Source organism: Trachurus japonicus, chromosome 15 (assembly GCF_045865225.1).
Source record: "Trachurus japonicus isolate A0001 chromosome 15, Traja_1.0".
Taxonomy (NCBI): domain Eukaryota; kingdom Metazoa; phylum Chordata; class Actinopteri; order Carangiformes; family Carangidae; genus Trachurus; species Trachurus japonicus.
In genome coordinates this window covers 17,970,380-17,984,991 of record NC_140921.1, presented here as the reverse complement: position 1 = coordinate 17,984,991, position 14,612 = coordinate 17,970,380, and the positions used below count along the sequence as shown (strand labels likewise).

Sequence of the window (14,612 nt, the reverse complement as noted above, 5' to 3'; positions counted from 1 at the left end):
ACATTACTTGTCATAAAGGGAAATACCTTAATATTAGCAAGTTAGCTAACTGTTAACATGATGACATGTTCTAGCTGGTGACAACAATAGAATAATATTCTATTGTTGTCACCAGCTAGAACATGTCACCAGCTAGCTAGCTGGTGACATGTTCTACTGTAGTTAACTAATACAGTAGAATGTAGAAATGTCAACTGCTAGCTAGCTAACTGGTCCACTCTCTGAGACTTTTTGTCTATTTGTTCATAAAATAAGAAAGTAAAAATGGAAATAACACCCTGTACTAATTAAAAACAAGATATTCAAATGATACTTGGAGGATTCAATCATAAAATATATTGATTTTAAAAGATACCACAAAGAAACACTCACCCAGCATGAATTCACATGGAAAATGAATGCGGGTCATTTTAGACCCATGTTGCGCATTAGAGGGGGTATGCATATGTTGTGCATCAAAGGGTTAAGAATCATCAGGCCTCATTGAAACAGAGATCAATAGTCATGTTCTCCAATTAGCACATTCTGTGGATTAGAGAATGTAACATGCAAGGATCGATAGTGCAAGACACCGCCGTATAGAGGCTTAACTATCGTGTAATTTCAACCCTCGGCGCTGGAAAATGTATTTTTATGTGCTACAAGAAAAGAGAGCTGCAGGCCTACAATCTGTCATGAATCCTTCTGCGCTGCTTCAAGTCTTAATCTGTCCACTCGAGGTGACGGAGCTCAAATGGCAGCTCACTGATTAATATAGCATTCCCCTGAGGCCTTATGTTTGGCATATACCAACAGCACATAAATACTGAGACACAAGTCAATAAAGGATTTCAGGCCAGTCCATCATAAAACCCATGAGCCGATCGGCACAAATGTAAACCACAGACTCCACAGTTCAGCTGCTATCAGTTGACCAGGCTTCCTTTCAGTTCTCACGTCTCACTGCATCTCTTACAGTATATTTAGCAGCAGAAGAAATTTGGAAAAATCAATAGGAGCCTGAGGGGAAAGAGAGAGGAAGTGGGGTAATTTGTATTTTGCTTTCAGAGCCCAGTTATTATCTTATATTGTAGGTCGCATTAGAGACAAAAGCACGAGTTTGTGTGTGGAAAGTTTTTTGTTTTTTTTCTTTCAAAGGGTTCATTAGTCTCTCATGACACACAAACAGAGAACAACCTCAGGCACTGTGTATTTAAGGGACTGAATTAACATTATTCTACAAGGGGAGAGGGACTAAATATCAACGTTTACTTAATAAATGTCTGTCTGCCCTTCCATTTTCTTGACAACCACTCACCCGATCAACTTAAAGCTCTGCCGATGTAATGCAGCCAAGGAAGCGCGTCTTGACAACTTTGTGAGTTTTTAAGTAGAGCCCATTACTGACTGACCGCACATGCTGAAAGCTGCAAGCCAGGTTAATGCAGACCAAGTGAAGACACCAGAGTCAACTCCAGGCTGAAATGGAGACTGTTAAGAGCATCGGGAAACTGACCCACGAGGAGAGAGAGAAAGATTTTAGAGAGTTGAGGGAAATGGAGATGTGGCACAGAGCAAGAGCTGCTCTGGAAGAACTTCAAAGGTGCAGCAGGAAAAAATAGGAATGAGATAAAGAAATAGAAAGATTGAATAAGACGAAAGAAAGAGTTGCAGAGGAGGCAGGAGGCCAATCGGGGAGAGGAGGAGAAAGAAGAGGAAAAGACCCTGGAGGAACAAAAGCCGTGGCAACTGAAGATGGTGAGACTCTCCAAGAGGAGTTCCACCTTACCACCTCCACATCGTTTTCTGAAAAAGGCAGCATCGCCAAAATCATTTAAGCCCCTCCAGTGGCAGCAGGCGAGACTCTTTGGATGCTTTGATAAGAAACCGATTCAGATGGAGAGGGAGAGAGGGGCTTCCGGGCTCCAAGAGCACAACAGAAAGTGGCAGACCTGCAAGGACAGATGCTGTAGCAATATGTCTGAGCAGTTTGACAGTGTCCAGAACCAGCATCCTTAAAAAATCCTATCAACACCCACTGCTGCTATTCTTATTATTAGTCTGTGTGATGATGACAGCAAGGTGAAGGAAGCTGCTAGATGTATGGTCTGTAGCTCCCTCCTCCCCTCTTCACCTCTCCACATGGTGATGGGGGAATGTTTAGTAATAAGTACAGTCTACTGCACCTGCCTCCCACCCCCACAGGAGGCTAATTAGAAATTTAATTAACCCTTCATTTCAAAAATTCTCATAAAATATTTAGTCATATTTCTACATGTATTAGCCTCTATTAAGATGCACAGTATAACTGTGACTATATGACTGGACGAGATATTTATACCAGCAAGGTCATCAGGAGGGCCTGTAACATCACCAAAGACAACACACACTTTAGCACACCTTGCCTCTCTCATGGACCACAAGACTAACAAATAGTTTTTTTTCCATCTTCACTATAGATAATTCTAATGTGATTCAGGAAAAAATAAACTTTAAGTGGGAAAACAGACATGCAAATGTTCAAACATTGATCTTTAAACATTTTTATTTAAACCTGCGCTATCAGTCCCAATAGTATACTTTTATTGTGAAGTAAAATCTCAGTAGCTTCATTCCTCCCTTTTCCTCTTTTTTTTGCAAATAAATTAGAAGGAAAACACTGACAATGTGTCAGAGCCATTGTCTCTGAAAATCGAAATACTCCATTGTCTGAAAGTCATTTCTTGCCTATAATGTCGTCTGGCACTGTCGACTGAAACGACTGAAGTGATAACTACCTGCTCGTTAGTTGCATCTACAGAGAATTTTCCAGAAAGCTGTTTGCTCTCACTTGTTGCTACGGAGCTCTGAGTCAGACAGTAAACACACCTGTTGAACTGAGTTTCTAAAAGCAATTGAACTTGAGATGAGAAAAACTGTTGTTTCTCCAAAAGAAAAGAACAGTTATTTCCTTTGGGGCCAGTGTAATTCATATGTTGTGGTGCAACTTGGACAGTAGGGGGCAATGTGAGATGTGGTCACCCATGGGCTCCCTGTCTCATACTTTCTTTGCTTTATTCCAAATTTACATAAAACCTTGATTGTCTGAGACAGTTTACTTGTTTCTTTTTTTAATGATATTGCCCATAGAAGATAAGTGGAGGGGTGTTGGTGTGTCATTGAAATAACATTTTTTTTTAAAACTCACAGTTGACACAAGCAACTGTCAAAAAATTGAATAGATAAATAAATAAAAAGATGAAGAGATGGGCAGACAGAGATTGTTGGATTTACAGATATGAAATTATTCTTGTCAACCTTGTCTCTGAAAGCGTAAATACGTGCTTCTTGTTTGTGTAAATGTGATGAAAAACAGAGAGGAAAGTAGGCGAGGAGAATTGCGAAGGAGTAGAGGACACATCTGCAGGTCCAATTTTCTGCAGTGACAGCCAGAATGAGGTGAAAAATCCTCCAGGAGGGGAAAGATGCTGGAGGGTAATAAAGAATAGATGCCTCTTCCCTCGGTGCTTTGCAGACCGCTACACAGGGGGATCTGACCTTAGTCACTCAGGTTCTTGAGTTTGTCCTTCCTTTGTTCCTCCATGTTCTGTTTCTGTCTGTCTTTTCTTGCTTGTCATTACTCTCTCCCGTGCCATCGAGTCTCATTCGACCGCTGCCTCTCTTCTTCTTCCCATCCACCTCTCCGTCTCTCTCCTTAAATGACAACTCTTCAATAAATAAGTGGGCAAAGAAAATCATTTTCAACCAACAGGTCAGGCTCAGTTTTCTCCCTCTCACTCTGTTTCTTCTGAGAGTGTGTGGTTCAGTATTCCTCTGTTTACATTTACCGTGTCTGCAACCGGAGCTTAGCTTCAATACAAGCCGTATACATTACTGCCACAGACTGAGGAGAAAACCGGCTGTGGCGGAGAGTTTGTTTGCCTTCAAGCCACAGATGAGAGAAGTGACATCACGAAAGATTAGGTTTCCTGCCACCATGTCTGACTTGTGTGTGTGTGTGTGTGTGTGTGTTTGTGTGTGTGTGCTTTGAGTGTGTTTGTGTGTGTGTGTGTAAACATTAGAATGACCCACATGGCCCTCTGTGATGCAGTTTATGTGACAGGTGTCCCCGTAATGAGGCGGGCTGCTGTATAGCCCAGTTAAAAATGTAGGAACAGGAACATCAGCAAAGAGAAACAACAGCAGAAGTGGATGCAGACACAGCACATTTGTCAAACCCCTGCTGTCTCGCCTCTTTCAACTTCTCCTCCACTTAAAGAAAGAGACAGAAAGGGATCCACAGAGTAGGAACAAGACAAAGAGGGAGAGTACCTTTTCCCGATTCTGTTATTTCTGTAGCACAAGGAGAGGTGATACCCTCAGTGGGAGCTGTGCTGGGAGGGGCAGATCACTGGCTATAACTGAAGCAGCCTGCACTGATTTCTTGTTGATGCTTTAAGTATCCCAATCTCAGCCGCGACTGACAGATGGTATACTATCTGGATATTTAACGCAAGAAACGACCAAATTACTCTGCTGTGCCTCTGTGGATGTGAAGGTGAATGTGGTAGTGTTGGCAATTATTTTTGTCTAAGAAAGTGATAAACACATGAATCAGGTTCACCGTTTTTTAATAACAGGTGAGGAAGCTTTTGCACGAGGATAAAAACTCACTGATTAGAGAGTGTATTCATATTTCTGCCTCGATCAGCTTTATCAAGTGCTTCTTTGCATTCTTTTAAAACGAATAATTCTACTTTCACTTAGAGACTGAGCAGAAATGAACAGCTGGAGGGCAGGGAGTTTGTGGAGGATGCTTTTTTTCTCATATTGACTAAGATTTATTTTATGAAAATGTAAAACAGTTTCATCAAAAGATTATTTTTGTAAGCGCTGTGGGTCATACAGGGGCATTTTGCCAGACACATTTACTTCATCTGCCAATTTTTTTTTTTTAACTCATAAAGTCACTTATTTAAATTCTTTTTTTTTTCTTTTTTTTTTAGCTTTCTATTACCTTTAAACTGTTTTTTGCTTGGGAGAATATTGCTATGTGCACTTATTTATTAATCATTAGTTACAGAAAAAAAAAAAAATGATGTCAGATGTATGCAGTTACCTTTTGTCTTGTTTTCATATGGCCTTACAGTTGTAAAGTAGGTTAGACACTACATTGTGCATGATTTGTGTCCAATATATGCTAAACTACATATAGTATTAGATGTCAGTTCATTCATAGTTAATGCCGCAGAAAGACAAATGTGTGCATATTAGAAACGGTGAGTAATTTTTAAACACAGCCCAAAAGTTTTCATTGAATAAAAAGACAATTACCACTTTATACAGCATCAATAAATCCAAGAGGGGCTGGTTCATACTGAATGGCTATAGTAAAAGTCAGGCTGCCGTGACTGTTTCAAATGAGTTTCCTTTGTACTTGGTCTTAAATATAAATGATATAGCTCTTACCTTAGTAATATTAAAGACGTTCAACAGGGTTATTTAAGTAGTACATTCTTTAAGTTTTTCCTCACCCTCCTCTCCACTGTTTGCTCAGGCAAGATCAACAGCTATAATATTTATTTTATTTAGCTCTTATTTTTGTTCTCAACTCTTCTGTTTGTGTCCCAAACTTTGTGTTTTTTTTCCCTGCACGTAGCCAGAAATCCTTGGAGCTCTGATCGCATCACATTTAAAAAGTTAATGAGACATTGCATCGACTGGCAGACGTAGAGGCTGCACAACAGATGCAGCATTCTCCATATAGTGGAAACACACATTTGTGATGGGACTTGAATTCAGATGAGCATAAATATATTTTCTTTCCATTAGTTAAATCTGGCTTTAAACACTCTCTTACAGTTACCAAGGAAACCACATTAGGCAAATCAATGAAAGTAGTGTCACTGGAGAGGGAGGGCATACCTCAACCCCCCCACCCCCCGTCAAACAATCTCTGCCTCACTATGGGAGTGTGAGTGTGTCTGGCCCTCTCCGTCTCCCTCTCTCTCACTCTCTCTCTCTCTTGCTTGGTTAGTCTTTCTCCCTCGCTCATTTTCTATGCCATCTCCCACTCATCCTCTCCCCCTCTCTTTATCTGCTGCCTCTAACTCACTCACTCCCTCTTTCCCCCTCACAACACTCGCTTCCTGACAACCGCTGCCAAAGGACTAGCAGGCGCAGCACATCCCCAGATTCCATCTCTCTACGGGGGCCTGGAAGAAGAAAGACAGAGGAGAAGAAAAGAAAAGGGGAAAGAGAAAGAGAAAGGAAAAAAAACCTTGAAACTTTAGCCCAGGTGTTGTGACAGTCTGGAGCTCTGCATTGCAGCCTGTAGCTCCAGCAGCATGGCCTCCGCCAGAGGATAAGAAAAGGTTGACTGAGGCCAGGTTTTCAGTGACTGAAGAGAAACTCACATCAAACCAACCCGGCCTCTTTATTTTCTTTTCATCATAGCTGAAAGAAATTTTTGATCATCAGCCTCAAGTTAGAGAACTAGATTGGATTCAAGTGGAGAAAAAGTGGGGAAGTTGACTCAACTAAAGTTGGAGAATAACGGCTCAGATTGGGTAAAGTTGGCCTAGCTTGGTGGCGCAGTGCTGGGCGATGACAGACAGCGGTCTCCCAAGATGTTGAGTCTGGATGGCTTGGAGATGATTGCTGTGCTGGTGGTCATGGGTCTCTTCATCAAAGTCCTGGAGCAGTTTGGGATGTTCGAGCCAGTCGGCGGGGAAGGTAATGGATTTACTCTGAGATTTGTTGGTTTTAATAACGGGACAGTTATATTAACGGAAAACTGTTTTTTGGGTTTTTTTCTGCTTGTGCGTGCGTTTGATCAATGTCGTGTGCATGAGCTGATGCACTGCAGTGCCCATTCTCCCTGGACCTGAGTGGGCTGCAGTCCTGCCTGAGGGTTTGGGTTACTAGTGCAACTGCGGGCCATGCAACACACTCTCTTGTGTGCTCGCTCTCTCTCCCTCTCTCTCTCACTCACTTCCAGACACACACACACAAACAGAGTAACTTTAGCTGTGTGTGATGCTTCCCTCTGCCCCTGGGGTGTGTGCTTTTACCCTTTAATCGATAACACTATGGACAGAGTGGGTCTGAGTGCTATGTGGAGGCCCTTGTCTTACTGAGGGAATGTCAGCCTTACTCTCAGCCATCCCATCAGCCCTACAGCCTCTGTATGCAGCTGTATCCGGAGACTAACCATGGCTAATCGTCTCATTATTTCTATAGATCATAGTTCAACTCGTTTTGTGGTTGTGTTGGCCTGATGTGATTTGACAGAACAAATTCTAGTTCAGTTGTTTCAATTAATGAATTCTGACCAGTATATGTAAAAGAGACTAAACTCTATATAACCCCTTATTGATTTGTGGTGATGAATAATCAACCACATCCTTATTAGGCCAATCTTCAGTTATCATGTTTAATTAAACATTTTCTACATGAAGAGTCCTAAGGTCGTAGTCCTGCTGTGGCTCACCTCCAGGAGCTGTCGCCACACACCAAGGCCTTGTTTGGCCCCTTCTTATACGGATGACCCGTGTTTTGTTCCCCTACAAGTCCAATCTACTTTACCCTCTTCACACTCGCTTATCTACTTCTCTCTAAGTGACAACAGGAAAGATGGGATTCTTATCTCAGTTTTTCTGTTTCCTTTTCTCTCTGCTCACTGCCCAGAGTGCCCTGCACACTTGGGCATCTTTTAACACTGGCACTCTGCCTGGGCCTTAAGTTTTCCTTTCTTGACAAGAAACTTTAGTGCTGTTCTTCTTCTCTCATTTTAAGCCACGATTGCAAAGGACAGACTTGCAATTTACTCAGTTAAATAGAAAAAATACTGAATAGATTAAGATTTTGCTCCGGTAGACTCTTCTGGATGCTCCACTATAAGAGACACTCTCCTTTCCTGATGCAGCTTCTGGACTGCACCCAGTAGTCAGCGTTTGCCAACAGCTCTGTCATCTCAACAAAGTTCCCCTTGGAGACCTACAGTCTATGCTACAGTGCTCTGCATACACATGTATACACACGCACTCTCACACACACACAGTGGGGTTTCTTTTATACTCACATTATATTCCGAGCATCAATCTTGTTAATATTTTGACCATACTTTATTGGGAATGGCAAATCTAATAAGTGTATGTGTGTGCCAACTCCCCTGTGAGTACTTAAACTAATGAATTTTATCTTTAATAGAGAAACTAAGTCCAAATGGCAGAACCACTGTGTTACTCAGGCTATCTGTACAAACATGTGCACACTGGAGAACCAGTGCACACTCCATGTAAGGGCATGTGACATACACTTGTTTTACACGTCACTCCTTCAGTATGTGTGCTTTGTTTATATGAAAAGCAACGTATGTTTACAATATGCCAGTGTTACAGTTATGTAATCTGTCAATTGATCAATTTCCACTGTGTGTTTCTGTGTAAAACTGACTCATCTTTGCGCCCTCCACATTCCTCCCTTGCTAAGAAAGCGTCACCCGTCTATTAGACTTAGGTGCTCTCATCCTGCTTGACCTCTCTGCCATGAAAGTGGAGTCTTGTTGTCTGCTTGTGTGTCACTGATTTACTTAGCAGTTTACTGTCAGTTCCAGGTTATGTTTGCATTCACAGAATGGTTTCTTCTTACTAGTATGACAAAATAGCACCAAAAAGAAGATATTTGTGGTGTTAGATTAGTCTCTACCAGTGGGGAAGTTTTAATATTAACTGTGATTGAAAGTCTTGTCTCACGCTTTCCAAACTCATGCTGATTCATTTTTTGGTGAAGTAAAATAAAGAAACTGTGAGACTCTCATTACTTTAATGAGCTGTGCTGCTGACCCTACACTGATTAAAGACACACACACACTGCATGCACATACTTTCTGTGTTCCCAAGAGAAAGTTAAAGAGGCAGAAAAAGAGAGGGAAGTGAGTGTGTGATGAAGGCTGCGCACACTTTCTGTGAGGCACACTCAGGTCTGGAAGTTTACAGGGCTCTGATAGATTTAAAGCTAATGGCTAATGGCTGGAGTGTGTTCTTTAGAAGTTTATGAGGTGGAAATTGAAGAGTTGGATGTTCGGATGGGAAGTTCTGGCTTCTGCTTGCTGGCTGCGTGCCTGAGAAAAAAAAGAGTTTCTAACAACGCAGCGCTTTCCTCCACCTTCCTCCTCTTCCAATTTGTTGACTTTAACTTACACAAGACACAGAAGAAATCACTCTCTGACGGTTTGCCAATAACAGATTCATCACTTTATTTTCTCCCACCTGTTCCTGTCACGGAGATTTTCTCCCGTGCTCTCTCTGAGTGGATATATGTGGCTAATTAGGAGCTACTTAGAAACTCAGCACCTACTGTATGAGCTGTGTTTTTCCTGATCACTCACTTCTTGCATGAAAGGTGCGGCGTCTTGCCATTCGCACCGCTGTCTCTTTCAGCCTCTGATATCAGAATAAATTGAGCTGGCACTGGGCTTGATGAGGTCCTGGGTGTCAGGGAGATGTTCCAGCGCCGCTTCATCACTTCTGAGAGCCCTTTGATACCGTAATGTCTCTACTTGCCTTCGTAGGATGTGAGCCATATGTCAAAGCAGCCTGCAAGAATCTAACCCTTTACTTTCATACAGTGATGTTTTACTTTGCTCCTCCTGTTTGATCCATATCTGCTCACTTGGTATTAGAAGCGACCCTGTCACTGAGGTGGCACACAGCAGAGAAAAACATATTTGGAGTATTCCCTAGATCTTCCAAGGGGGCAATGATTATTCAGAATATTGGATCCTGTAATTATTTTACCTTTTAATGTGTCATAACAATTCTTTGGACTCACCTCAACTGTGCCACCTATTGGCTCTGTAGACCTTAGGATGTTCAGAAGTCATGGATCGCAGCGTCAGTTCATCAGGTGCCAACAACTTTGGTCCAGACCTAAACATCTGGCCAAATACTGGATGGATTGCTGTGAAATTTGCTAGGCTATATGCATATGTGGATCCAAGCGTATCGATCCCAATTTCCCTGATGATGCTCTGACTTTTCCACTACTGTAGCCCTACAACGGAAGAAAGGGGTAACTCCTCAGAGTGCAGTTTCACCGCAGTTTTTGGGAGTTATATCCCAAATCAAGATAATTATCCACATGATGTAGCAGACCTTTAATGTCCCAAAAATGTCAAAATCTCATTTTTGACAAAAAATGAGTTACCCCCTTCTTGCGTTGTAGGGCATTGACGAAATATCACAATAGTTTGTACAGACATTCATGTTCCTAAGAGGATGAACTCTACTACACTGCAGAAACTCAAAATCTTTCCAATAATATTTGTCTTATTTCTTGTCAAAATGTCTTGTTTTTAGATAATTTTCACTGGTTTCAAACAAATTTTCATTTGAAATAAGTAGAAAAATCTGCCAGTGAAAGCAAGTTTTTTGTGCTTGTAATAAGGAAGAAAAACTTGTTCCACTGTCAGATTTTTCTGCTTATTTCAAGTGGAAATATGTTTGAAAGAAATAATAAAAAAAAGTGTCTAAAAACAAGGTTCTTTTAAAATGTGATGAGTCTTATTTTATGTATAATGAGATTTGTTTTGACTAGAATTTACATTTTTGACTGGAAATGAGACAAATATTCTTGGTAAGAGTTTTTGCAGTGTAACTTTGATTTCTAATGTTTTTCCTGCTGTTATTTGGTTAAAAAGCAAGCTCTTTAGTTTCAGATGATATTCCCAACAGCCTCACTGTTAACCCCAGTCATTTTTATACATATTTGTATAATGTAGGTGTGTCTTCCTTTCTGAATTCTGTCTGTAAATGCAGGAACTGTATGGATTAATTGAAAAATCCTCCAGAATTCATTCATGCATTCAGTAACTGCTTGAACTGAGCAAACTGATCCCTATAATTGAAAATTAGAGTGTTTTGTGAGCATTTCAGTTTACCTCCATAATGAAACAACATCCTTTGCCTAATATACAATTCGGATCAACAAATAATTTATCATGCTCAAGATGATATTGGGCTGTAATCGGCTATCTGCATGTGTGTGTGTGTGTATATGCGTGTGCACGTGTGTGTGTGTGTGTGGGTGAGGGAATGAGACAGTATGACTGAGAGGAATAAGTGCAGGTAAATTGCTTAGCGGTCAGCAGAGGACCCATTTACTGTATGTCCACGCACACACCCTCTCACAGAGGCACCTCCATCTACCCTCATTGTAATTGCCCTTCAGTAGATAGTCAAGCTAATGGAATATGCAGTGTGTGTACGTGCGTGCATGTGCGTTTGTAGTCCATTTAGAGTGAGCTACATCACCTCTCACACTCCATAGGGGTCGGAGGACATTGCAGCTGTCAGATCTGATGATATTCTGTGTCAGTCACCTGTAGCAGTGACTTTGAACCTCAAGACAAATGCAGAATGTCACTTCAGGGCTTCACATTTTTATGAAAATGTATTGTTTAAAGTTTTCAATCACTAGACAAGAAGTTGTGGTTCCCCTCTGTTGGGGAAAGGTGAAACAAGGGCAGGCACATGGATGGACACTGTAGCCTCTATCAGCGGTTTGGACAACAAGTATCCAGGTTGTGGCAAACTTTATAAACAGTAATGAAACTGCAGCGAGTGGAGGCGACTGTCCTTGTTGTCCTTGTCTGAGGTTCTTTCTCTCTCTGCCCCTCCAGTGGCTAAAGAGCTAGAAGATGAGAGCTGGGGACACAGGAGGATCAGACAGCCGATATTCAATACACAACTCCCTCCATCCTCCGCCGTCCCTCTCTCTCTCTCTCTCTCTCTCTCTCTCTCTCTCTCTCTCTCTCTCTCTCCACTTCTCTTCTCTTCCTCTATTTCGTGCCCCCCTCCGCTTTTCTGTTGCCGTCTTGTCTACCTCTTTCCTCTGGCTCCCCTTCCCTCAATTTGATTATTGCAGTCGTGTATGTGTGCCTGTGTGTCTGAGAGTGACTGTATTTGCATGGCAGGTGCTCTGTGGATAAAAGAACAGAAGTTGTTGACGTTCCGCTGCTCTTCCTCTGACACACGTCTGGTGAAAGATGATAACATTGAGAGTAAACCAATGAATTCTTAAACACAGGCACACATACACACACACACAGAGATGCAGACATGTCCTTGGAAATATCCCTTGTTAACTTTTTTTCAGAGTTTGAGAGATTTGCATTAACATAACTTAGCCTTCTGTCTGAAGACCTTTTCCCGTATGCAGCTCAACTCATAAATGTTCCGGCATTTGTGTTTCTGGGTGAGCTGCTGCAGCATTTTGCAGGCACAATTAAAGCCAATTAGAAGTAACCTCAAAAGGATCATGTGCTGTTGAGAGCCCTAATATCTAAGACCTCAGAGTCAGCTATTAAGTAGCAGTTTACTGTGTGATGCACTGTGCTCATTCAGACCCACCAGCCTAAGCACTGTAAAAACATCTGAAATGATTTATTGCATTAAAAAAAGCCTATGCCAATTATACAGTCGCATGTGGGCAAGAGGATGTGATTACTTTTATGTCTAGCCACATTTTTATTAGCTATTCATTAAGTAATTAGGGTTTGCCATCAACATTATCAACAATGCATCGCCACCTCTAGATATTTATCTGAAACACTGCAATTGTACTGCCACAGCCTACATCTATAACAAAAACCAAATAAGGTTTGACCTGCAGCAAATATTAAAATAAAACAAAAAATGAATTAAAGTGAGTTTAGAACCAAACTTTTGGTCTGTAATCATACTATATATAGGAATTATATGGGAATATACAGTATAAACAACATCTTTCAGCTGAAGGTTATCTGAGTTTCACAAATTTAAGGATAAATTCATTTTTTTCAAGTCATATCTTATAAAAGATATAACTTTGAAACAATCCTCCTATTTATATTGGCCATTAAGAAATTCCTCCCTTGTGTCAAGTTTGAAAAATCTGCCAGAAGATTTGACTTTTTAGCACCAGATTCCTTGAATGAACCGACATGAAAATGGTTGTAATCAGTGATCAGCTGCTAATGACTTAACTAACTACATTTCACAGTTTTCATTCTCACTTCTCGGCTGCTCCCTGAAGATGTTGAATGAAAATACGATGGTAAATGTGAAGTACAGTTTCATTAGGCTCTGTGACTGAAGCTGCTGCCATTTAGCACATCTCTCTCTCTCGCTCTGTCTCCCTTACACTATTTATCCTTCCTTTTTTTTCTCATAATCTTCTCTCTCTTTCAGACATACAGTATTAACAACGGCACAAAAGCCTCGGAGCAGGATTCACCAGGATAAAACATTTATGTTGGGCAGACAGTGGCTATTATTCACTCTGTTTTACAACAACAAAAGAAGGCTACGGGCTGCTGTGCTGCTACTGATGTAACTGTCAATTTGATCTTTATTCATGGCTGGATCCCAATAAACTTTGCTGTAGGCTGCAGCTGGATGCTTGACTTTTTCACAAAGTTTTGTTCCAACATCATAAATTGTTGTATGGCTTGTGTTAGTTCGCTGTGTAATACAGTCGCTGTGACACTACTTATCTCAAGATTTGTTGTTGTGATGATTTTAGCGAAAAATCTATGAATACCCAAAACCAAATCATCAGAGAGCTGAGATTCAAACCCTTTTTGCTGCTAGAAAGTTTTTATTTTAGTTTTATGTATTATTATCGATTTGGCTCCAGGCAGGAAACATCAGGGCAGAGTGTTCATGATTTGATGGAAATAGGTTTAGGGGATTGTTGTGAGTGATGAAAATCTAATTTAGATTGACTGCTTAAAACACAGGATGCATTTTAAAAAGTGCGAATGCAGCTGAGTGCCAAAAATAAGGGTCAAAGTGCCGCAGCTTTATAACAATTTGGCCTGCCTTGCATTTGAACTTGTCATGGTAAATGAATGTTACTATCCCTTTCAGTATAGTGCATGTGAGTGTGCTGGAAATTGTTAATGGCCTGTGATCTTTCATTAGCCTCCCACTACTCGTCTGATCTCAGGAGCTGAATTTAAATGAAGGACAATAACAAAGAGAGTGGCTGGAGGTGAGCAGTTGAATACGATGTGGCTAATTGAATGTCTTACCTCGCACTGCCCTCTTCAGGTGGAAAAGTTAACTGCTGCAATGTGTGGTTGAGAAGATCTGAGATTTTCAGCCGTGTGTCTTAAAAATTCATCCATGTAGTTGTTCACTGTTCTTTTTAGGGCTGCAAAAACATTCTTTGTTATCAATTCATCTGCTGATGATTGATCTTTTGATGTGGTCTAATTTGCCAGAAAATTGTGAAAAGCACCTGTTGCACATCCCCAAAGGTGAAGGCTGACAAAATAAATGTCTTGTTTCAGAGAAAATGATAAAGTACTTGGAAAATCTTAAACCAGTGAATTATATTTCAAATTTTTACCTCAAAACAATTATTATTATTATTAAATGATCAATCAGTTATAAAAACTGTTGCCAATTGAATTTTCAATCATCCAAAATTACTAATTGTTACAGCTGTGGTTTGGTTGGAATATCTACCGTTTCAGCTGAAAGGTTAGGTAAAAGTCATCTCAATCATCATTGAAAATGAAATGATATAATCAATGATTTATTAATTAAAACTAAAGGTTATTAGGCTCGGCTTTTAGCCCACAACAAAAATGTACAAGGAAAATC

General features: G+C 40.7%; 1 protein-coding gene across 6 annotated transcripts in view; it reads left to right on the top strand.

Moving 5' to 3' along the window:
• LOC146973506 (A-type potassium channel modulatory protein KCNIP2) overlaps nt 1-14,612 on the top strand; it is an 85,091-nt gene that overhangs the window by 57,349 nt on the left and 13,130 nt on the right. Inside the window, exon 1 of one of the 6 annotated variants that reach the window (XM_085800117.1) lies at nt 6,099-6,693. The exons of the other annotated variants lie outside the window; for them this stretch is intronic. Within the exon in view, the coding sequence (XP_085656243.1) occupies nt 6,588-6,693 (106 nt within the window). The 5' untranslated portion in view covers nt 6,099-6,587. Of the gene's footprint in view, nt 1-6,098; nt 6,694-14,612 lie in introns of those variants that run through there. 6 annotated transcript variants of the gene reach the window in all.